Below are 19,684 nucleotides of genomic sequence, written 5' to 3' on the forward strand. Positions count from 1 at the left end.
CACTTGTGGCACTGAAATCCGATACATGCCCACATGACCTCTGAACAGGAAGATAGGAATTTATGCAATTTTTCCCCATCAATCCAACTCGAAATTCATTATTTTGTTCTACCGTGAAAAGATGGAGGATTTCAGTGAGGTAACAGACGTTAAATATTTGGGACGATATTGCTGTACAAGTAAAATTAGAAGGCACATATGGCAACTCAATAAAATTAAACTATATTTGAATAGTACTTTTAACAATGTACTGTCACAAAGCAGCATTACAGAAATATATAAACCCAGACTCAGAAGTAAACCCATTACGCATAACCCAGATGAGGATGTGATCATAAATAACTCGCTTCACACTACTCTGCGGCTGAAGGGACCTCAAAAGAAATGGCTGAATGTGACCATGGGAGAACCTGGCTTCAGGGCTAAAGGAAAGTTAAAAGTTGAAAAGCAAATGTTAAACAAACCAAGGATGCGAACCAAAGAAGAGACCATGGCCGAATAACACACCCTTTGTACAGTGAGCTTGAATACATTGTGTGACATGCATGTGGGTCAGTTCAGGAGCTTGATCTGCTCAAACTGATATCAAATATAGCCTACATTAAAACATGAACAGCATTACCAAAATATCAGATTTGGTCAGAAAATCATTAGGGATGCACCGATACCACTTTTTTGAAAACCGATACGAATACGAGTACAGTAATTTCTGTACTTGCCGATACCGAGTACCGATACTACCCCCGCCCCCATCATACAATGAAAATAAATGGAAAGGCAGATTTTATTCTTATTATTTTTTATTCTCTTTATGAATTTCTATGCATAGTTAGCACTTACCAAACAGTGAGTATCAACTGAACACTTTATCCAGCTTTGAACAAATAGGGAATCACTTTAATGGTATCTATTGCTATCTTAATTAAACAAAAGACTAACAGCACACATGTTGCAGCCTCTGACACAGGCCTGTGCTTTTTCTTTAAGAGGCACTTTTTTGAACATTCTGACATGTCTAAAGGGCTTGTGTCAATTAAACAAAAAGTAAATTACATGCCCATATTTAAATTAAACAAATGTTAATTACCAGGGATTGCTGTGAAATAACTTTTCAACTCACACTGAACTATGCCCCATGCTTTTTTTTTTTTAGAACGTAAGAGGCAGATTTTTTTAAGGAACAAAATCATCTCTGCATGTTCAGGTGTCAGCCTGTTTCTACTTTCATTCACAATGTTTGCTGCTGAGCTAAACAGCCGCTCGCTTTCAACACTACTGCAAGGTGCTGAGAGGTATCTGCAAGCCATTTTGGCCAAAGTAGGGAACCTAACTTTGTTAACCTTCCATTGTAGTGGATCGTCCTCACGAGCCAAAGGAGGCTCCCCAAGGTATGTCTCTAATTGCGCAGTACAGCATACAGTGCCTGGGGTGAGTGCTACTGCTGCCTGCTCGTTTGCAATTTCATTGAAGATACGGTCAAGACAGCTGCTGCTGGTCTGGTCTGTGCGTGCTGTTTTGGTGGGTGGCTCCTGTACATGTTGCGCGCCCTCCTCCGTAATTTTCTGCAACTCAAGTAGCAGCATATCCTTGGCCATTGTGGAAGCGTTGGTTCTGGAGAAAAATCCAGTTTTGTACCTGAACAAAGAAAACATTTACCGGTAGTTAGATAATCTGTATTTATGTAGCTGTAGCATATACATGCACAATGAGTCTCTGCAAAGTAACATCAGTTTTGTGAGAGGTGAAGCTTTTCTCTCTCGCGCACGCACACGCACACACACACACACTAGGCCTACCTCGGGTCAAGTAAGGTTGCAATGATGTAGAGAGGGTTTCCTTCAATTTCAGCGAATCTCGTCTTGACAGCAGCAGCCAAGGTCGCCTTCATTGTTTTGATTCCATGGTCCTCGTCCGTCTCTCTAGACAGGAATCGCTGCAGCACTGTGATGGCAGGAATTACATCTCTCACTGTTGCATCGGATGAGCTTACTCTGCGTGTCAACTCCTCAAACGGACCTACCGGTAGAACTGTAGCTGTTTTCTCCAGCAGTGTCCACTGGTTTGCGCTGAGGTTGTCTGTGTCGTTTTCGGATGTGTAAATCCCCAATGCCCGTTTTTGTTCAATCAAGGACTGAATCATGTAGAACGTGCTATTCCAGCGAGTTAGTACGTCCTGTTGGAGGCGTTTTGTAGGCTGGTTCATTGCCAACTGGATGTCTTCGAGTTTGGAGTAGGCTAGAGGAGACTTTTTAAAATGTCCAACTATCCTACGACCCACTGCCACCGCATCAGCTACACTCCTTTGTGACAGCAGACCCTCATTAACCACGAGCTGGAGAGAGTGAGCGGTGCAACACAGGCTCGGTAGTCCAGCATCACTCATGCCCCGAATCATATTTCTCGCGTTGTCGTGGAGGACAACATGAACTGAATTTTTTTGAATCCCCCAGAGCTGTAGTATGTCAATGAATATCTCCGCTATAGCCAAGCTTGTGTGGTGGCCTCGAAATGGTCTCGTGTGGAGTATAACTTGATGACGAGTAAACGCCTCATCATCTATCCATTGGGCTGTCAAACTTCATAGTGACATTGGGCAGACACTGCTGCTCCAAACGTCGGTCGTAAAACTTATTGATTTGACCTCAAGCACCAACGACTTCACGTGAGCTTTGACGACATCGAACACTTTAGGCAACATCACATCTGTGATGTAGCGACGACTGGGTAGCTCGTATCTGGGCTCAAGAACATCTATAAGACGCTGAAACCCAATATCGTCGATGACTGAAATTGGTTGGTTGTCCAGCGCAATATACTGGGTAAGTGCCTCTGTAATGTTTTTTTGCCCGAGGGCTCTCTTTGGACATTTTCTCCCGCTTCAGTAAGACTTCATTCAAAGTAGGCTGCTTTTGGCGGCAGCTAGCCTGCGTGAACTCGGCGTACTGGTCACCATGGTGTGTCTTCAAATGTTTGATCAAAATTGCTCGTATTAAACGAAGTGTTTTCCCTCCCACCCCTCGATACCTTGGCACTACATAACTTGCAATCCGCCTTACTCCTGTCGTCCTCCCTAACACGAAAATACTCCCAAACTGCTGAGCCCGACGACGACATGATTGCGCATGTTTGAGCATCTGACTTGCGGCTTCTTCTTCTCTGTCTCTTCGTTCTAATTCTAATTCATTTTCCTGACTCTTTGTCTCCCCCTAGACATTGAAATGAGGTAGAACAACAAATGGAATCCTGAACATGACCTGTGCATGCTGTGTACTGCCGTCTAATAATGGTATCGGTGCATGGTATCGGCAAATGTTTAACGAGTACGAGTATATTACTGAGGTATCGGGCCGATACCCGATGCCAGTATCGGTGCATCCATAAAAATTGTATTTAATCCAATTTTGCCTACTGCGTGAAGGCAGCCGACGTTACATTTCCATGTACTTAATTCAAAACAATTCCTACTGCATTCAAGAGTCAGTAACAGAAGAAGGATGAACACTTATTTGAGGCAACCAAGCCTTTCACACATTTAGTAAGTTGATGCAAAATTTCACCTCATCATTGCTAATGGGAACAGAGGGGTGTAGGAGGTTGCCAATCTCTCTCAGGGACTCAAAGCGCTCCATCTCCAGCCTCAGCCGCTCACTGTCGGTTTTCTGAATTGCTTCATCCACCAACACTCGAACCTTCTTAATCTGAGTCACAGTCAGTGTCTGTTAGGGACATAAAGACAGAAATGGACTGAATACCATTAGAGAGAGAGAGAGAGAGAGAGAGAGAGAGAGATTATGTACGCGTACACATACACACACACACACACACACACACACACAGGTAGTTGAAAGTTTGTGAACCCTTTAGAATTTTCTATATTTCTGCATAAATATGACTAAAAACATCATCAGATTTTCACACAAGTCCTAAAAGTAGATGAAGAGAACCAAGTTAAACAAATGAGACAAAAATATTATACTTGGTAATTTCTTTATTGAGGAAAATGATCCAATATTACATATCTGTGAGTGGCAAAAGTATGTAAACCTTTGCTTTCAGTATCTGGTGTGACCCCCTTGTGCAGCAATAACTGCAGCTAAACGTTTCTGGTAACTGTTAATCAGTCCTGCACACCGGCTTGGAGGAATTTTAGTCCATTCCTCCATACAGAACAGCTTCAACTCTGGGATATTGGTGGGTTTCCTCACATGAACTGCCTGCTTCAGGTCCTTCCACAACATTTCGATTGGATCAAAGTCAGGACTTTGACTTGGCCATTCCAAAACATTAACTTTATTCTTCTTTAACCGTTCTTTGGTAGAACGACTTGTGTGCTTAGGGTCATTGTCTTGCTGCATGAGATTCAGTTCATGGACAGATGTCCTGACATTTTCCTTTAGAATTCGTTGGTATAATTCAGAATTCATTGTTCCATCAATGATGGCAAGCCATCCTGGCCCAGATGCAGCAAAACAGACCCAAGCCATGATACTACCATCACCATGTTTCACAGATGGGATAAGGTTCTTATGCTGGAATGCAGTGTTTTCCTTTCTCCAAATATAACACTTTTCATTTAAACCAAAAAGTTCTATTTTGGTCGCATCCGTCCACAAAACATTTTTCCAATAGCCTTCTGGCTTGTCCACGTGAGCTTTAGCAAACTGCAGACGAGCAGCAATGTTCTTTTTGGAGAGCAGTGGCTTTCTCCTTGCAACCCTGCCATGCACACCATTGTTGTTCGGTGTTCTCCTGATGGTAGACTCATGAACATTAGCCAATGTGAGAGAGGCCTTCAGTTGCTTAGAAGTTACCCTGGGGTCCTTTGTGACCTTGCCGACTATTACACGCCTTGCTCTTCGAGTGATCTTTGTTGGGTTCTCTTTATCTACTTTTAGGACTTGTGTGAAAATCTGATGATGTTGTTTTCACTTGTTTGAAAATCTGATGATGTTTTAGGTCATCTTTATGTAGAAATATAGAAAATTCTAAAGGGTTCACAAACTTTCAAGCACCACTGTAAATATGACCTAAAACATCAGATTTTCACACAAGTCCTAAAAGTAGATAAAGAGAACCCAGTTAAACAAATGAGACAAAAATTTTAGACTTGGTCATTTATTGATTGAGGAAAATGATCCAGTATTACATATCTGTGAGTGGCAAAAATATGTGAACCTCTAGGATTAGCAGTTAATTTGAAGGTGAAATTAGAGTCAGGTGTTTTCAAATCAATGGGATGACAATGAGATGTGAGTGGGTTTGACTCCACCAATGGGATTGACTCCACCAATCCACAGTCAGACAGATTGTGTACAAATGGAGGAAATTCAAGACCATCGTTACCCTCCCTAGGAGTGGTCGACCAACAAAGATCACTCCAAGAGCAAGGTGTGTAATAGTCAGCGAGGTCACAAAGGGCCCCAGGGTAACTTCTAAGCAACTGAAGGCATAGCTCACATTGGCTAATGTTAAATGTTCATGAGTCCACCATCAGAACACTGAACAACAAATGGTGTGCATGGCAGGGTTGCAAGGAGAAAGCCACTGCTCTCCAAAAAGAACATTGCTGCTCATCTGCAGTTTGCTAAACATCACGTGGACAAGACAGAAGGCTATTGGAAAAATGTTTCGTGGACGGATGAGACCAAAATAGAACTTTTTGGTTTTAATAAGAAGCGTTATGTTTGGAGAAAGGAAAACACTGCATTCCAGCATAAGAACCTTATCACATCGTTGAAGCATGGTGGTGGTAGTATCATGGTTTGGGCCTGTTTTGCTGCATCTGGGTCAGGACGGCTTGCCATCATTGATGGAGCAATGAATTCTGAATTATACCAGCGAATTCTAAAGGAAAACATCAGGACATCTGTCCATGAACTGAATCTCAAGAGAAGGTGGGTCATGCAGCAAGACAACGACCCTAAGCACACAAGTCGTTCTACCAAAGAATGGTTAAAGAAGAATAAAGTTAATGTTTTGGAATGGCCAAGTCAAAGTCCTGACCTTAATTCAATCAAAATGTTGTGGAAGGACCTGAAGCGAGCAGTTCATGTGAGGAAACCCACCAACAGAGTTGAAGCTGTTCTGTACAGAGGAATGGGCCAAAATTCATCCAAGCCAGTGTGCAGGACTGATCAACATTTACCGGAAACATTTAGTTGCAGTTATTGCTGCACACGGGGGTCACACCAGATACTGAAAGCAAAGACCGCTGTCAACCACGAGTTTCAAACCGACAACTTTCTCCCCCTCATTTTTCAAAGCACAATGTTCTTCCTCATGTGTACGTTTCATCTTGCTTTCAATATTTTTGTTAATGGAATGATCATTACTTAATTTGGATTGGTTTGGAAGGGGATGTGTGGCTCTGACTTCACTGTTAAGGCACATTAATTTAGATAAATTTCATTCTCATTAAATAAATACATTGTTAACTTGCGAATGACTGCAATTTCAAGTCAAAGAGCCACATGTGGCTCGCAAACTTCTCTCTGAGGACCAGTGCTTTAAAGGTATCTGCTGGCTTGTTGAAAAACGACTGTGGTAGAATAGTAGCATTATCACAAGCGCAGCATTGGATATACATTAAATAACACGAATAGCAATGGAAAGAAAATGGTGGTGTTGACCAGCGTCTTGACATGGCAATCAATCAGTATGTGCATATTATATATACAAAAACTTATTTAAAATCAAAAGTACATTTATTTAGCTTTTTATTTGTATAGTTTGTGTGTACATCCCCCCTCCTAGAACTGCCACCTTATTGTGGTGGAGGGGTTTGTGTGCTTGAATGATCCTAGGAGCTATGCTGTCGGGGGCATTATGCCCTTGTTAGGGTCTCCCAAGGCAGACAGATCCTAGGTGACAGGCCAGACTAAGAGCAGTTCACCAAAACCCCTTATGGATAATAATCTATCAAGGACCGTGACGTCGCCCGGTATGGCGCAGCCGGGGCCCCACCCTGGAGCCAGGCCCGGGGTTGGGGCTCGTATGCGAGCGCTTGGTGGCCGGGCCTTTGCCCACGGGGCCCGGCCGGGCTCAGCCCGAAGCGGTGACGTGGGCCCGACCTCCTGTGGGTTCACCACCCACAGAGGTAGCCGTAGGGGGCTGGTGCAGTGTGGATTGGGCAGCAGTCGAAGGCAGGAGCCTCGACGACCTGATCCCCGAACACAGCAGCTAGCTGTTGGGACATGGAATGTCACTTCGCTGGGGGGGAAAGAGCCTGAGCTTGTGCGGGAGATTGAGAGGTACCGGCTAGAGATAGTCGGGCTCACCTCCACACATAGCTTGGGCTCCGGAACCCAGCTCCTCGAGAGGGGCTGGACTCTCCACTTCTCTGGAGTTGCCCATGGTGAACGGCGGCGGGCTGGTGTGGGCTTGCTTATAGCTCCCCAACTCAGCCGCCATGTGTTGGAGTTTACCCCAGTGAACGAGAGGGTTGCCTCTCTGCGCCTTCGGATCGGGGAGAGGGCTCTTGCTGTTGTTTGTGCCTACGGGCCGAATAGCAGTATAGAGTATCCGGCCTTCTTGGAGTCCCTAAGAGAGGTACTGAGAGGTGCTCAGACTGGGGACTCCATTGTTCTATTGGGGGACTTCAACGCTCATGTGGGCGACGATAGTGACACCTGGAGGGGCGTGATTGGGAGGAACGGCCTCCCCGATCTGAACCCGAGTGGTGTTTTGTTATTGGACTTCTGTGCTAGTCACGGTTTGTCCATAACGAACACCATGTTCAAGCATAGGGGTGTCCATAAGTGCACGTGGCACCAGGACACCTTAGGTCGGAGGTCGATGATCGACTTTGTTGTCATTTCATCGGATCTCCGGCCCTATGTCTTGGACACTCGGGTGAAGAGAGGGGCCGAGCTGTCAACTGATCACCACCTGGTGGTGAGTTAGATCCGCTGGCAGAGGAGGAAGCCGGACAGACCCGGCAGGCCCAAACATATGGTGAGGGTCTGCTGGGAACGTCTGGCCGAGCACTCTGTCGGGGAGGTCTTTAACTCCCACCTCCGGGAGAGCTTCTCCCAGCTTCCGAGGGAGGCGGAGGACATCGAGTCTGAGTGGACCATGTTCTCTGCCTCCATTGTCAATGCGGCTGTTCGGAGCTGTGGCCGCAAGGTCTCCGGTGCCTGTCGTGGCGGCAATCCCCGAACCTGGTGGTGGACACCGGAAGTAAGGGATGCCGTCAAGTTGAAGAAGGAGTCCTATCGGGCCATGTTGGCCTCCGGGACTCCTGAGGCAGCTGACGGGTATCGGCAGGCCAGGCGTGCCGCAGCTCGGGCAGTTGCGGAGGCAAAAACTCAGAACTGGGAGGAGTTCGGGGAGGCCATGGAGGAGGACTATCGGTCAGCCTCGAAGAAATTCTGGCAAACCGTCCGGCGCCTCAGGAGGGGCAAGCAGTACTCTGCCAACAATGTTTACGAGCTGTTGACCTCGACTGGGGACATTGTCGGGCGGTGGAAGGAATACTTCGAGGATCTCCTCAATCCTATCATCATGTCTTCCATTGAGGAGGCGGAGGCTGAGGACTCAGAGGTGGACTTGTCCATTACTCAAGCCAAAGTCACTGAGGTGGTTAGCAAGCTCCTCGGGGTGGATGAGAGCCGCCCTGAGTATCTCAAGTCTCTGGATGTTGTGGGGCTGTCTTGGCTGACACACCTCTGAAACATCGCATGGCGGTCGGGGACAGTGCCTCTGGAGTGACAGACTGGGGTGGTGGTCCCTCTTTTTAAGAAAGGGGACCGGAGAGTGTGCTCCAATTATAGGGGAATCACACTTCTCAGCCTCCCAGGGAAGGTTTACTCCAGGGTACTGGAGAGGAGAATTCGGCCGATAGTCGAACCTCAGATCCAGGAGGAACAATGCGGTTTTCGTCCTGGTCGCGGAACACGGGACCAGCTCTATACCCTTCATAGGGTGCTCAAGGGTTCATGAGAGTTTGCCCAACCAGTCCACATGTGCTTTGTGGATTTGGAGAAGGCATTCGACTGTGTCCCTCGTGGTATTCTGTGGGGGGTGCTTCGGGAGTATGGGGTTCGGGGCTCTTTGCTAAGGGCTGTCCGGTCCCTGTGCGAACGGAGCAGGAGTCTGGTTCGCATTGCCGGCAGTAAGTCAGACCTGTTCTCAGTGCATGTTGGACTCCAGCAGGGCTGCCCTTTGTCACCGGTTCTGTTCATAAATTTTATGGACAGAATTTCTAGGCGCAGCCAGGGGCTGGAAGGAATCCTGTTTGGGAACCACAGGATTTCATCTCTGCTTTTTGCAGATGATGTCCTGTTGGCTTCTTCAAACCAGGACCTTCAGCATGTACTGGGGCGGTTTGCAGTCGAGTGTGAAGCGGCTGGGATGAGAATCAGCACCTCCAAGTCAGAGGCCATGGTTCTCGACCGGAAAAGGGTGGCTTGCCCTCTCTGGGTTGGTGGAGAAGCCCTGCCTCAAGTGGAGGAGTTTAAGTATCTCGGGATCTTGTTCACGAGTGAGGGAAGGATAGAGCATGAGATCGACAGGCAGATCGGTGCGGCCTCCGCAGTGATGCGGTCGCTTTACCAGTCTGTCATGGTGAAGGAGCTGAGCCAAAAGGCAAAGCTCTCGATTTACTGGTCGATCTACGTTCCGACTCTCACCTATGGTCATGAGCTTTGGGTAATGACCGAAAGAACAAGATCGCGGATACAAGCAGCCGAAATGAGTTTCCTTCGCAGGGTGGCTGGGCGCTCCCTTAGAGATAGGGTGAGAAGCACAGTCACTCGGGAAGAGCTCGGAGTAGAGCCGCTGCTCCTCCACTTCGTGAGGAATCAGCTGAGGTGGCTCGGGCATCTCTTTCGGATGCCTCCTGGACGCCTCCCTGGGGAGTTGTTCCAGGCATGTCCCCCTGGGAGGAGGCCCTGGGGAAGACCCAGAATGTGCTGGAGGGACTATATCTCTTGGCTGGCCTGGGAGCGCCTCGGTGTTCTTCCCGAGGAGCTGACCGAGGTGTCTGGGGAAAAGGAAGTTTGGGCTTCCATGCTCAGACTGCTGCCTCCGCGACCCGGCCCCGGATAAGCGGAAGAAGACGAGTGTGTACATCAATTAAAAATGGTACAGGCATTACAGCAAGTTGAAATTCAAAAGTCGCAGTGCTGCAGGCTAGAAAATGTGAACGGGCCATTGTTTGCGCGGTGCACTATTTGGACCTTGGCTTTCTGAGCAGTACATTAGAGAACCCGGTATGATTGGTTGCAATGCTGAAAAAGCAGCTAATCAGAAGAAATACTGACCTCCATTGTGGTACCTTCTTTATTGTTGGTAACCAAAGTGATGGAATTCTACAACAAGAAGTTTATCTTCAACACTATTGTAATATTTGCTATTCATGAACAGCACAAGTTTTAGTAAGAACAGGAATATATTCTATAACTTTTCTTGCTTCTAATATTACACATGAAAATCCATAAAATTTAATGACTGCAGAAACATGCTTTAAAATTGTCAGTAGACACACGTGATTTCATAAGGGTCATTCCATGCCAAATCAACAAATATCTGACAAATTTATGCTCGACCATCTCAGATTTCAATGAAATTTGGAGGGCTCAGAGATACTATTAAAAGAAGTTAATCCCCCAAATTTGAGCCTCCTATCTCCAACGGTTTCAGAGATACAGGCATTTGAATTTTTCAATTTTTTTGCATTTTGCTCAAAACATACATATTTCAAAGTATAATATAATCTTTATTATGCAAGATAGAAACCTAAAATTTTGCAGAGAGAGACTCAATGTCTTGTACTGCAAGCTGCAACTTAGAATTTCAATGGTCATTGTACATTAGATGGTGATTTTAACAAGGAAATTAAAAAGACAAATTTGCATTTTTAACTCATTCTGGAAGCTTGCCTGTGGCAGTAATGCTGAAACTAAGAATGTTATTCAAATCTACACAGAAATATCTACCAATTTCAGTTTTACCAAGTCTCCACTATTCCTAGTTTGTCTATAATAGGGTTTTGAAATTCGCCGATTTCTAAAACATGCCATTTTCAGTAGCAAGAAATCCAATGTGGGATAGCAGTTAGGAACTTGTAAATTTTTTTCAGTAATCCCCAAGACCCATATTTTATATTTCCAAATTTTTGTTCTGTGTCTCTCAAGTATTTTTAAACTATAGGGGTTTAAATAAATCCATTTTCACCAAATTCGAATTTTTGATATATTTTCATATAACTGATATTTGAGGATTAATAAATGCTTCAATAAGGTTCAAGTAGGTTAGGAGACATGTTTCTTCCTCAATTTTAAATAAAATTTCAATTAATGCTCAGTATTAATTATTTGTAAATTGATTTTAATCTAAGACTGTGTAACATTAGCAATCAATGACCAGCTATTGTGTACCAGTCAACAGCCAACCTTATCAATATCAACACAGCACAATAGGTGACCTTTGATACCAGAACAGGTGGCTCATATCTTATAGTTTTAGAGTCTGTAAACTGCATACTTGTTCAGATAACATTATATTGCTAAATACATTGTAATACAGAGCACTGAGAAAATTTACCAGTGTTATTAACTGAATGTGTTTCTTTGCAAGGACTGGATATTTTGAATAGTTGACTAGGGAATTTAATTGTAGTTGCTTTCAATTTGAGATCAGTAGAAATGAGTTTGTTCTTAGACATCTAGAAATGGCTGAACTTCCTCCCTGTTCTATAGGAATTGGACTAAAGAAAGATTCTGACTGCCATAAACTAACATACAACAGAAATTGTAAGTTAAATACACTCTCTCAGTATAGTTTGGAGCAAATTTCATTAATTAAACAGAGAACTGAACTTGAGAACATTTCAAGCACAGACACAGTATGTCTGCATCATGAGAAACTGTTTCTGATGAAATATGAAGAGCTACAGAAAAGTTGTTGTGATCCATATGAAAGGCACAAGAAAAAAGTTAAAACAGAATTACGTTCAATTCTTCCTGAAACAGCAGATTCACTTTCAAAACTGATAAATAAAAAGATTAAACCTGGACAAAAATTGTGTTCTAAATATTCACAGAGAGTGAAAGAACATTTAAGCCAAGCAGATTCGGCAGGTTCTACAGAATCAGAACAAGAGAGCGTGTGTGTAGATGTGGATCCAACATACACTGGTGAGGTAGCTGAATCACTTGACAAAAGCCTTGTGTCAATTGGTTGCTCTCCACTGAAAATTGCCAAGTATAGCCACAAACAGAAAGCTGCATATGGCAAAGCAAAGCTGCAACGAGTAGAAGAAACTTTACGTTCTAAAATGAAATTTTATTAATTAATGAAATTTGCTCCAAACTATACTGAGAGAGTGTATTTAACTTACAATTTCTGTTGTATGTTAGTTTATGGCAGTCAGAATCTTTCTTTAGTCCAATTCCTATAGAACAGGGAGGAAGTTCAGCCATTTCTAGATGTCTAAGAACAAACTCATTTCTACTGATCTCAAATTGAAAGCAACTACAATTAAATTCCCTAGTCAACTATTCAAAATATCCAATCCTTGCAAAGAAACACATTCAGTTAATAACATTGGTAAATTTTCTCAGTGCTCTGTATTACAATGTATTTAATATAATCCAAGCAATATAATGTTATCTGAACAAGTATACAGTTTACAGACTCTAAAACTATAAGATATGAGCCACCTGTTCTGGTATCAAAGGTCACCTATTGTGCTGTGTTGATATTGATAAGGCTGGCTGTTGACTGGTACACAATAGCTGGTCATTGATTGCTAATGTTACACAGTCTTAGATTAAAATCAATTTACAAATAATTAATACTGAGCATTAATTGAAATTTTATTTAAAATTGAGGAAGAAACATGTCTCCTAACCTACTTGAGCCTTATTGAAGCATTTATTAACCCTCAAATCAGTTATATGAAAATATATCAAAAATTCGAATTTGGTGAAAATGGATTTTTTAAACCCCTATAGTTTAAAAATACTTGAGAGACACAGAACAAAAATTTGGAAATATAAAATATGGGTCTTGGGGATTACTGAAAAAAATTTACAAGTTCCTAATTGCTATCCAACATTGGATTTCTTGCTACTGAAAATGGCATGTTTTAGAAATCGGCGAATTTCAAAACCCTATTACAGACAAACTAGGAATAGTGGAGACTTGGTAAAACTGAAATTGGTAGATATTTCTGTGTAGATTTGAATAACATTCATAGTTTCAGCATTACTGCCACAGGCTAGCTTCCAGAATGAGTTAAAAATGCAAAAAATGCAAATTTGTCTTTTTAATTTCCTTGTTAAAATCACCATCTAATATACAATGACCATTGAAATTCTAAGCTGAAGCTTGTAGTACAAGACATTGAGTCTCTCTGTGCAAAATTTTAGGTTTCTATCTTGCATAATAAAGATTATATTGCACTTTGAAATATGTATGTTTTGAGCAAAAAGCAAAAAAATCGAAAAATTCAAATGCCTGTATCTCTGAAACTATTCTTGATAGGAAGCTCAAGTTTTGGGGATTAACTTCTTTTAATAGTATCTCTGAGCCCTCCAAATGTCATTGAAATCTGAGATGGTCGAGCATAACCTCTTGTTGATTTGGCATGGAATGACCCATAAACAAGTGAGCGATAAATGGTGCAAATAAGGTCCTACTGCACATCGCTCATTTCATGTGATCATGCAACACAAACTCAAGCAGGAATTTCTCCACCCTCTATATACACAGGGTACATTCCAAGTACCTTCATTTGTACATGTCAAAGTGGGCTCAGTGTTCATTTTCACCATCGGTTCAGACCCACAAAATGTATCCAGACCAGCTGACCCACCAAGACATGAAAAAAACCTGCATACAAAAATCTAAAAAGTAATGACAATGATCTATCAGGGTTTATCTGCAAGCTTAAACTTGCCGATAAGTCAGCTGTCAATAACTGCTGACAGCTAGCGATCTTGCCGCCTATAAATGCCTATAATTAACACTGGGCAAGTCTTGGAATGACTGCTTTTAACATAGAACAAATTACACATGAAAAACAGACCATGCCGTCACGATTTTCCGAGATACAGGATGAGTTTTAGAGCAATAAGAGGTAAACAAGCAGTGTTTCTATAAAGGGGAGAGCAGGGAGACTTGGGACAGCTTGCATTTTCATAACCTCAGAGGACCCAGACAGATCTTTCAACTACATTTATTGACATTAATACAAGTCTGGGCGGCACGGTGGTGTAGTGGTTAGCGCTGTCGCCTCACAGCAAGAAGGTCCTGGGTTCGAGCCCCAGGGCCGGCGAGGGCCTTTCTGTGTGGAGTTTGCATGTTCTCCCCGTGTCCGCATGGGTTTCCTCCGGGTGCTCCGGTTTCCCCCACAGTCCAAAGACATGCAGGTTAGGTTAACTGGTGACTCTAAATTGACCGTAGGTGTGAATGTGAGTGTGAATGGTTGTCTGTGTCTATGTGTCAGCCCTGTGATGACCTGGCGACTTGTCCAGGGTGTACCCTGCCTTTCGCCCGTAGTCAGCTGGGATAGGCTCCAGCTTGCCTGCGACCCTGTAGAAGGATAAAGCGGCTAGAGATAATGAGATGAGATGAATACAAGTCTGTGAAGATTCTCAGTCACCCAGGTCATAGTAAACTGTGGGTGGTAGAAGAGAGCAACTGGACTTGCTTGAAGACTCTTGAAGACGTTTCACCTCTCATCCGAAAGGCTTCTTCAGTTCTGTCTGACTAATAGGGAGCATCAAGTATTTATCCTCTCATGGATGAAAAGCTCATCTAAGGTGGGGTTTACATTAGACCGTATCAGCGGATCATCAGATTAACGTTTTTAAAACGATTCGCGTGCCCACAGTAACGCCAATACACGATTCGCGTGCACACAGCAACGCCAATACACGGATACGCTAATCACATGACTAATTAGATGGCACGTAAGTTGAAATGTGTAGTGCGGCTCAGCACTTCCTCCTCAGCGGCTCGGCTCCGCACAGGCATCCTGCGCTCCAAATCACTCCGCCCTGAACAGCGAGTGCCCTCTGGAGGGTGCGCACTCCGGCCCTGCGCAGCTCACAGAGCCCGTGAGTGAAGCGCACGAGCAGTGATTCGGGACTGAGCCGCTGTGTGTGAGATCCCAGTGCATATCGGGCATGCGCAAGTCACTCACCACTTGCAAGTGGAAGGATGGCAAGCCTAAAGACAATCATAACTACACAATGGGCAGTATTTGCATCTTACCATGAACAACATTAAGAATGACAAAGCAAAGCATTATATTCATACTTTTATACTCTTTAATGAAGTGAAGTCCGCGCCGTTTTTCAGCAGTCGCGTCACATGACCAACGTGGCATGACCAACGCCAGCGAATCAGGAAGGTGGATGTCACAGTGACGTTGTCCAATGACGACATCAGCTAGAGCTCAGCACTGCGTATCCTCGTTCCTCAATGTTTACACAGCACCGGATCAGATACGAACTGGGTTGAATACGTGGGCCCTGGCAGATTCAAGTTGTTCCGCCTGTGGAGTCGTTTCCCGGCGTTTTAATGTGAACGGACAGTGCATCCGCGACGAAAACGAGACAGATACGGTCTAATGTAAACACCACCTAAGGTGTCATTGAGTCATCCTGTTGGTGTGGGTCACTGGAGGCCGGATGTGAACGGCCTCGAGAGTCGTTAGGGTGATCAATAGATTGCCCGTTAGGGTGATCAATGGAATGCTGATTCTCTCTGTCCTTCTGTGAGTCACTGAAAACAGCTGGGTTTTGGTGTGCATTCAGTTGTCTGGGAAGTGTGCCAAGGACTGCATTGTGGGTGGCTGATAAATGATGTCTTACCCCACCTCTGTTCAGTAATGGCCGTTCCAGGTTGACAAAAATGGCTTCTTTAACTCCTCGCTCATACCAACGATCTTCTCTGGCTAAAATACGTACGTTGCAATCCTGAAATGTGTCCTTTGTTGTTAAGATGAAGGTAGACCGCGGAGTCCTGGCCTGAGGAACTGGCTCTCCTGTGTTGAGCCATGCGCCTGTGAAGCGGTTGTTTTGTTTCCCCAATATACGAGTCTGTGCATTCCTCACTGCACTGAATTGCATACACTACGTTGTCCTGTTTGTGTCTGGGTATTCTGTCCTTAGGGTGGACCAGTTTCTGCTTACTGGGTCTGAAATGTACCGGAATGTTGTGTTTGTAGAAGATCCTCCTGAGTTTCTCAGATAGACCAGAAATGTAGGGAATGACAATGTTCTTGCGTTTGTTCCTGTTATCCTCTTTGTCCGTCATGTTCCTTTTTCTGCCCTTGAGGAAAGACCAGTTGGGATACCCGCAGTTCTGAAGTGCTTTCTTGATGTGATTCTGCTCCTTCTCTTTTCCCTCTATCGTTGTAGGGATGTTCTGGGCCCTGTGTTGCAAGGTCCTAATGACCCCCAATTTGTGTTCCAGTGGGTGGTGAGAGTCGAAGAGTAGGTACTGGTCTGTGTGTGGGGGTTTCCGGTAGACCTCGATGCTGAGGCTTCTGTCTTGTCTAATGTGTACATCGCAATCCAAGAAGGCTAGATTATTCCCACTGACGTCCTCCCGAGTGAAGTTGATGTTGTTAGCCACTGCATTGATGTGCTTAGAGAAGGCTTCCACCTCATGGGTTTTGATTTTAACCCAGGTGTCATCCACATATCTGAACCAGTGGCTGGGAGCAACTCCTGAAAAAGTGGTCAAAGCCTTGTGTTCCACTTCCTCCATGTAAAGATTGGCCACAATAGGGGACACCGGTGAGCCCATTGCACATCCATGCTTCTGTCTGTAGAAACTTTCATTAAACTGGAAATAAGTGGTAGTCAGGCAGAGGTCAAGCAGGGTGCAAATCTGGTCCGTGGTGAGGTTCGTTCTATCCAGTAAGGTGCTGTCTTGAAGGAGTCGTTTTCTAACAGATTCAACTGCTTCTGTGGTGGGAATGCAGGTGAAAAGAGAAGTGACATCGTAGGAAACCATGGTTTCATCTGAGTCTAGTTTGAGGTCTGCAACTTTAGTAGCAAAATCTTGGGAGTGAGTGACATCACGTCAAAAACTCCCAAGATTTTGCTACTAAAGTTGCAGACCTCAAACTAGATTCAGATGAAACCATGGTTTCCTACGATGTCACTTCTCTTTTCACCTGCATTCCCACCACAGAAGCAGTCGAATCTGTTAGAAAACGACTCCTTCAAGACAGCACCTTACTGGATATAACGAACCTCACCACGGACCAGATTTGCCTGACTACCACTTATTTCCAGTTTAATGAAAGTTTCTACAGACAGAAGCATGGATGCGCCATGGGCTCACCGGTGTCCCCTATTGTGGCTAATCTTTACATGGAGGAAGTGGAACACAAAGCTTTGACCACTTTTTCAGGAGTTGCTCCCAGCCACTGGTTCAGATATGTGGATGACACCTGGGTTAAAATCAAAACCCATGAGGTGGAAGCCTTCTCTAAGCACATCAATGCAGTGGCTAACAACATCAACATCACTCAGGAGGACGTCAGTGGGAATAATCTAGCCTTCTTGGATTGCGATGTACACATTAGACAAGACAGAAGCCTCAGCATCGAGGTCTACCGGAAACCCCCACACACAGACCAGTACCTACTCTTCGACTCTCACCACCCACTGGAACACAAATTGGGGGTCATTAGGACCTTGCAACACAGGGCCCAGAACATCCCTACAACGATAGAGGGAAAAGAGAAGGAGCAGAATCACATCAAGAAAGCACTTCAGAACTGCGGGTATCCCAACTGGTCTTTCCTCAAGAGCAGAAAAAGGAACATAATGGACAAGGAGGATAACAGGAACAAACGCAAGAACATTGTCATTCCCTACATTTCTGGTCTATCTGAGAAACTCAGGAGGATCTTCTACAAACACAACATTCCAGTACATTTCAGACCCAGTAAGCAGAAACTGGTCCACCCTAAGGACAGAATACCCAGACACAAACAGGACAACGTAGTGTATGCAATTCAGTGCAGTGAGGACTGCACGGACACGTATATTGGGGAAACAAAACAACCGCTTCACAGGCGCATGGCTCAACACAGGAGAACTAGATGGGGTTTACATTAGACCGTATCAGCGGATCATCAGATTAACGTTTTTAAAACAATTAGCGTGCACACAGCAACGCCAATACACGATTCGCGTGCACACAGCAACGCCAATACACGGATATGCTCGGCTCCGCAGGCATCCTGCGCTTCAAATCACTCCGCCCTAAATCACTCCGCCCTGAACAGCGAGTGCCCTCTGGAGGGTGCGCACTCCGGCCCTGCGCAGCTCACAGAGCGCGCGAGTGAAGTGCACGAGCAGTGATTCAGGACTGAGCCGCTCTGTGTGTGATCCCAGTGCATGTCGGGCATGCGCGTCACTTACCACTTGCAAGTGGAAGGATGGCAAGCCTAAAGACAATCATAAATACACAATGGGCAGTATTTGCATCAGTATTTGCAGTATTTTCATACTTTTATACTCTTTAATGAAAGGTGATACAAGGCGGAAGTCCGGGCCGTTTTTCAGCAGTCGCGTCACATGACCAACGCCAGCGAATCAGGAAGGTGGATGTCACAGTGACGTTGTCCAATGACGACGCCAGCTAGAGCTCAGCACAGCGTATCCGCACATTCTCAATGTTTACACAGCACCGGACCAGACACGATCTGGATTGAATACGTGGACCCTGGCGGATTCCCGTTTCCCGGCGTTTTAATGTAAACGGACAGTGCATCCGCGAAGAAAACGAGACAGATACGGTCTAATGTAAACTTGGCCCTAGTTCCTCAGGCCAGGACTCTGCGGTCTACCTTCATCTTAACAACAAAGGACACTCATTTCAGGATTGCAACGTACGCATTTTAGCCAGAGAAGATCGTTGGTATGAACGAGGAGTTAAAGAAGCCATTTTTGTCAACCTGGAATGGCCATCACTGAACAGAGGTGGGGGGGGTCTAAGACATCATTTATCAGCCACCTACAATGCAGTCCTTGGCACACTTCCCAGACAACTGAATGCACACCAAAACCCAGCTGTTTTCAGTGACTCACAGAAGGACAGAGAGAATCAGCATTCCATTGATCACCCTAACGGGCAATCCATTGATCACCCTAACGACTCTCGAGGCTGTTCACACCCGGCCTCCAGTGACCCACACCAACAGGATGACTCAGGTCAAGTTTACATTAGACCGTATCTGTCTCGTTTTCTTCGCGGATGCACTGTCCGTTTACATTAAAATGCCTGGAAACGCCGGGAAACGGGAATCCACCAGGGTCCACGTGTTCAATCCAGATCGTGTCTGGTCCGGTGCTGTGTAAACATTGAGAATACGCGGATACGCTGTGCTCTAGCTGGCGTCGTCATTGGACAACATCACTGTGACATCCACCTTCCTGATTCGCTGGCGTTGGTCATGTGACGCAACTGCTGAAAAACGGCGCGGACTTCCTCCTTGTATCACCTTTCATTAAAGAGTATAAAAGTATGAAAATACTGCAAATACTGATGCAAATACTGCCCATTGTGTAGTTATGATGGTCTTTAGGCTTGCCATCCTTGCACTTGCAAGTGGTAAGTGACTTGCGCACAGCGGCTCAGTCCCGAATCACTGCTCGTGCACTTCACTCGCGCGCTCTGTGAGCTGCGCAGGGCCGGACTGCGCACCCTC

General features: G+C 44.9%; 2 protein-coding genes across 4 annotated transcripts in view; both read right to left on the reverse strand.

The window, feature by feature from the left end:
* The window catches only part of LOC132896468 (serine--tRNA ligase, cytoplasmic-like), a 193,537-nt gene that overhangs the window by 33,495 nt on the left and 140,358 nt on the right, over positions 1–19,684 (reverse strand). For all 3 annotated transcript variants that reach the window (XM_060937314.1, XM_060937312.1, XM_060937313.1), the window contains one exon: positions 3,558–3,716. In XM_060937314.1, coding sequence (XP_060793297.1) covers positions 3,558–3,716 — 159 coding nt within the window. The remainder of the gene's footprint in view (positions 1–3,557; positions 3,717–19,684) is intronic.
* LOC132896013 (zinc finger BED domain-containing protein 4-like) lies at positions 828–2,208 on the reverse strand. Its single transcript, XM_060936741.1, has 2 exons — positions 1,797–2,208; positions 828–1,635 (listed from the first exon to the last, which is right to left on the reverse strand). Exons 1-2 carry the CDS (start codon positions 2,201–2,203, stop codon positions 1,080–1,082), a joined length of 963 nt encoding a protein of 320 aa, XP_060792724.1. The 5' UTR covers positions 2,204–2,208; the 3' UTR covers positions 828–1,079.

Source organism: Neoarius graeffei, chromosome 13, assembly GCF_027579695.1.
Source record: "Neoarius graeffei isolate fNeoGra1 chromosome 13, fNeoGra1.pri, whole genome shotgun sequence".
NCBI classification, from domain to species: Eukaryota; Metazoa; Chordata; class Actinopteri; order Siluriformes; family Ariidae; genus Neoarius; species Neoarius graeffei.

Coding starts and splice junctions, on each gene's coding strand:
- LOC132896013 (XM_060936741.1), bottom strand. CDS start 2,203: ATGAACCAGCCTACAAAACGCCTCCAACAGGACGTACTAACTCGCTGG. Junction 1,636..1,796: donor GCAACCTTACTTGACCCGAG/GTAGGCCTAGTG, acceptor TTCTTTGTTCAG/GTACAAAACTGGATTTTTCT.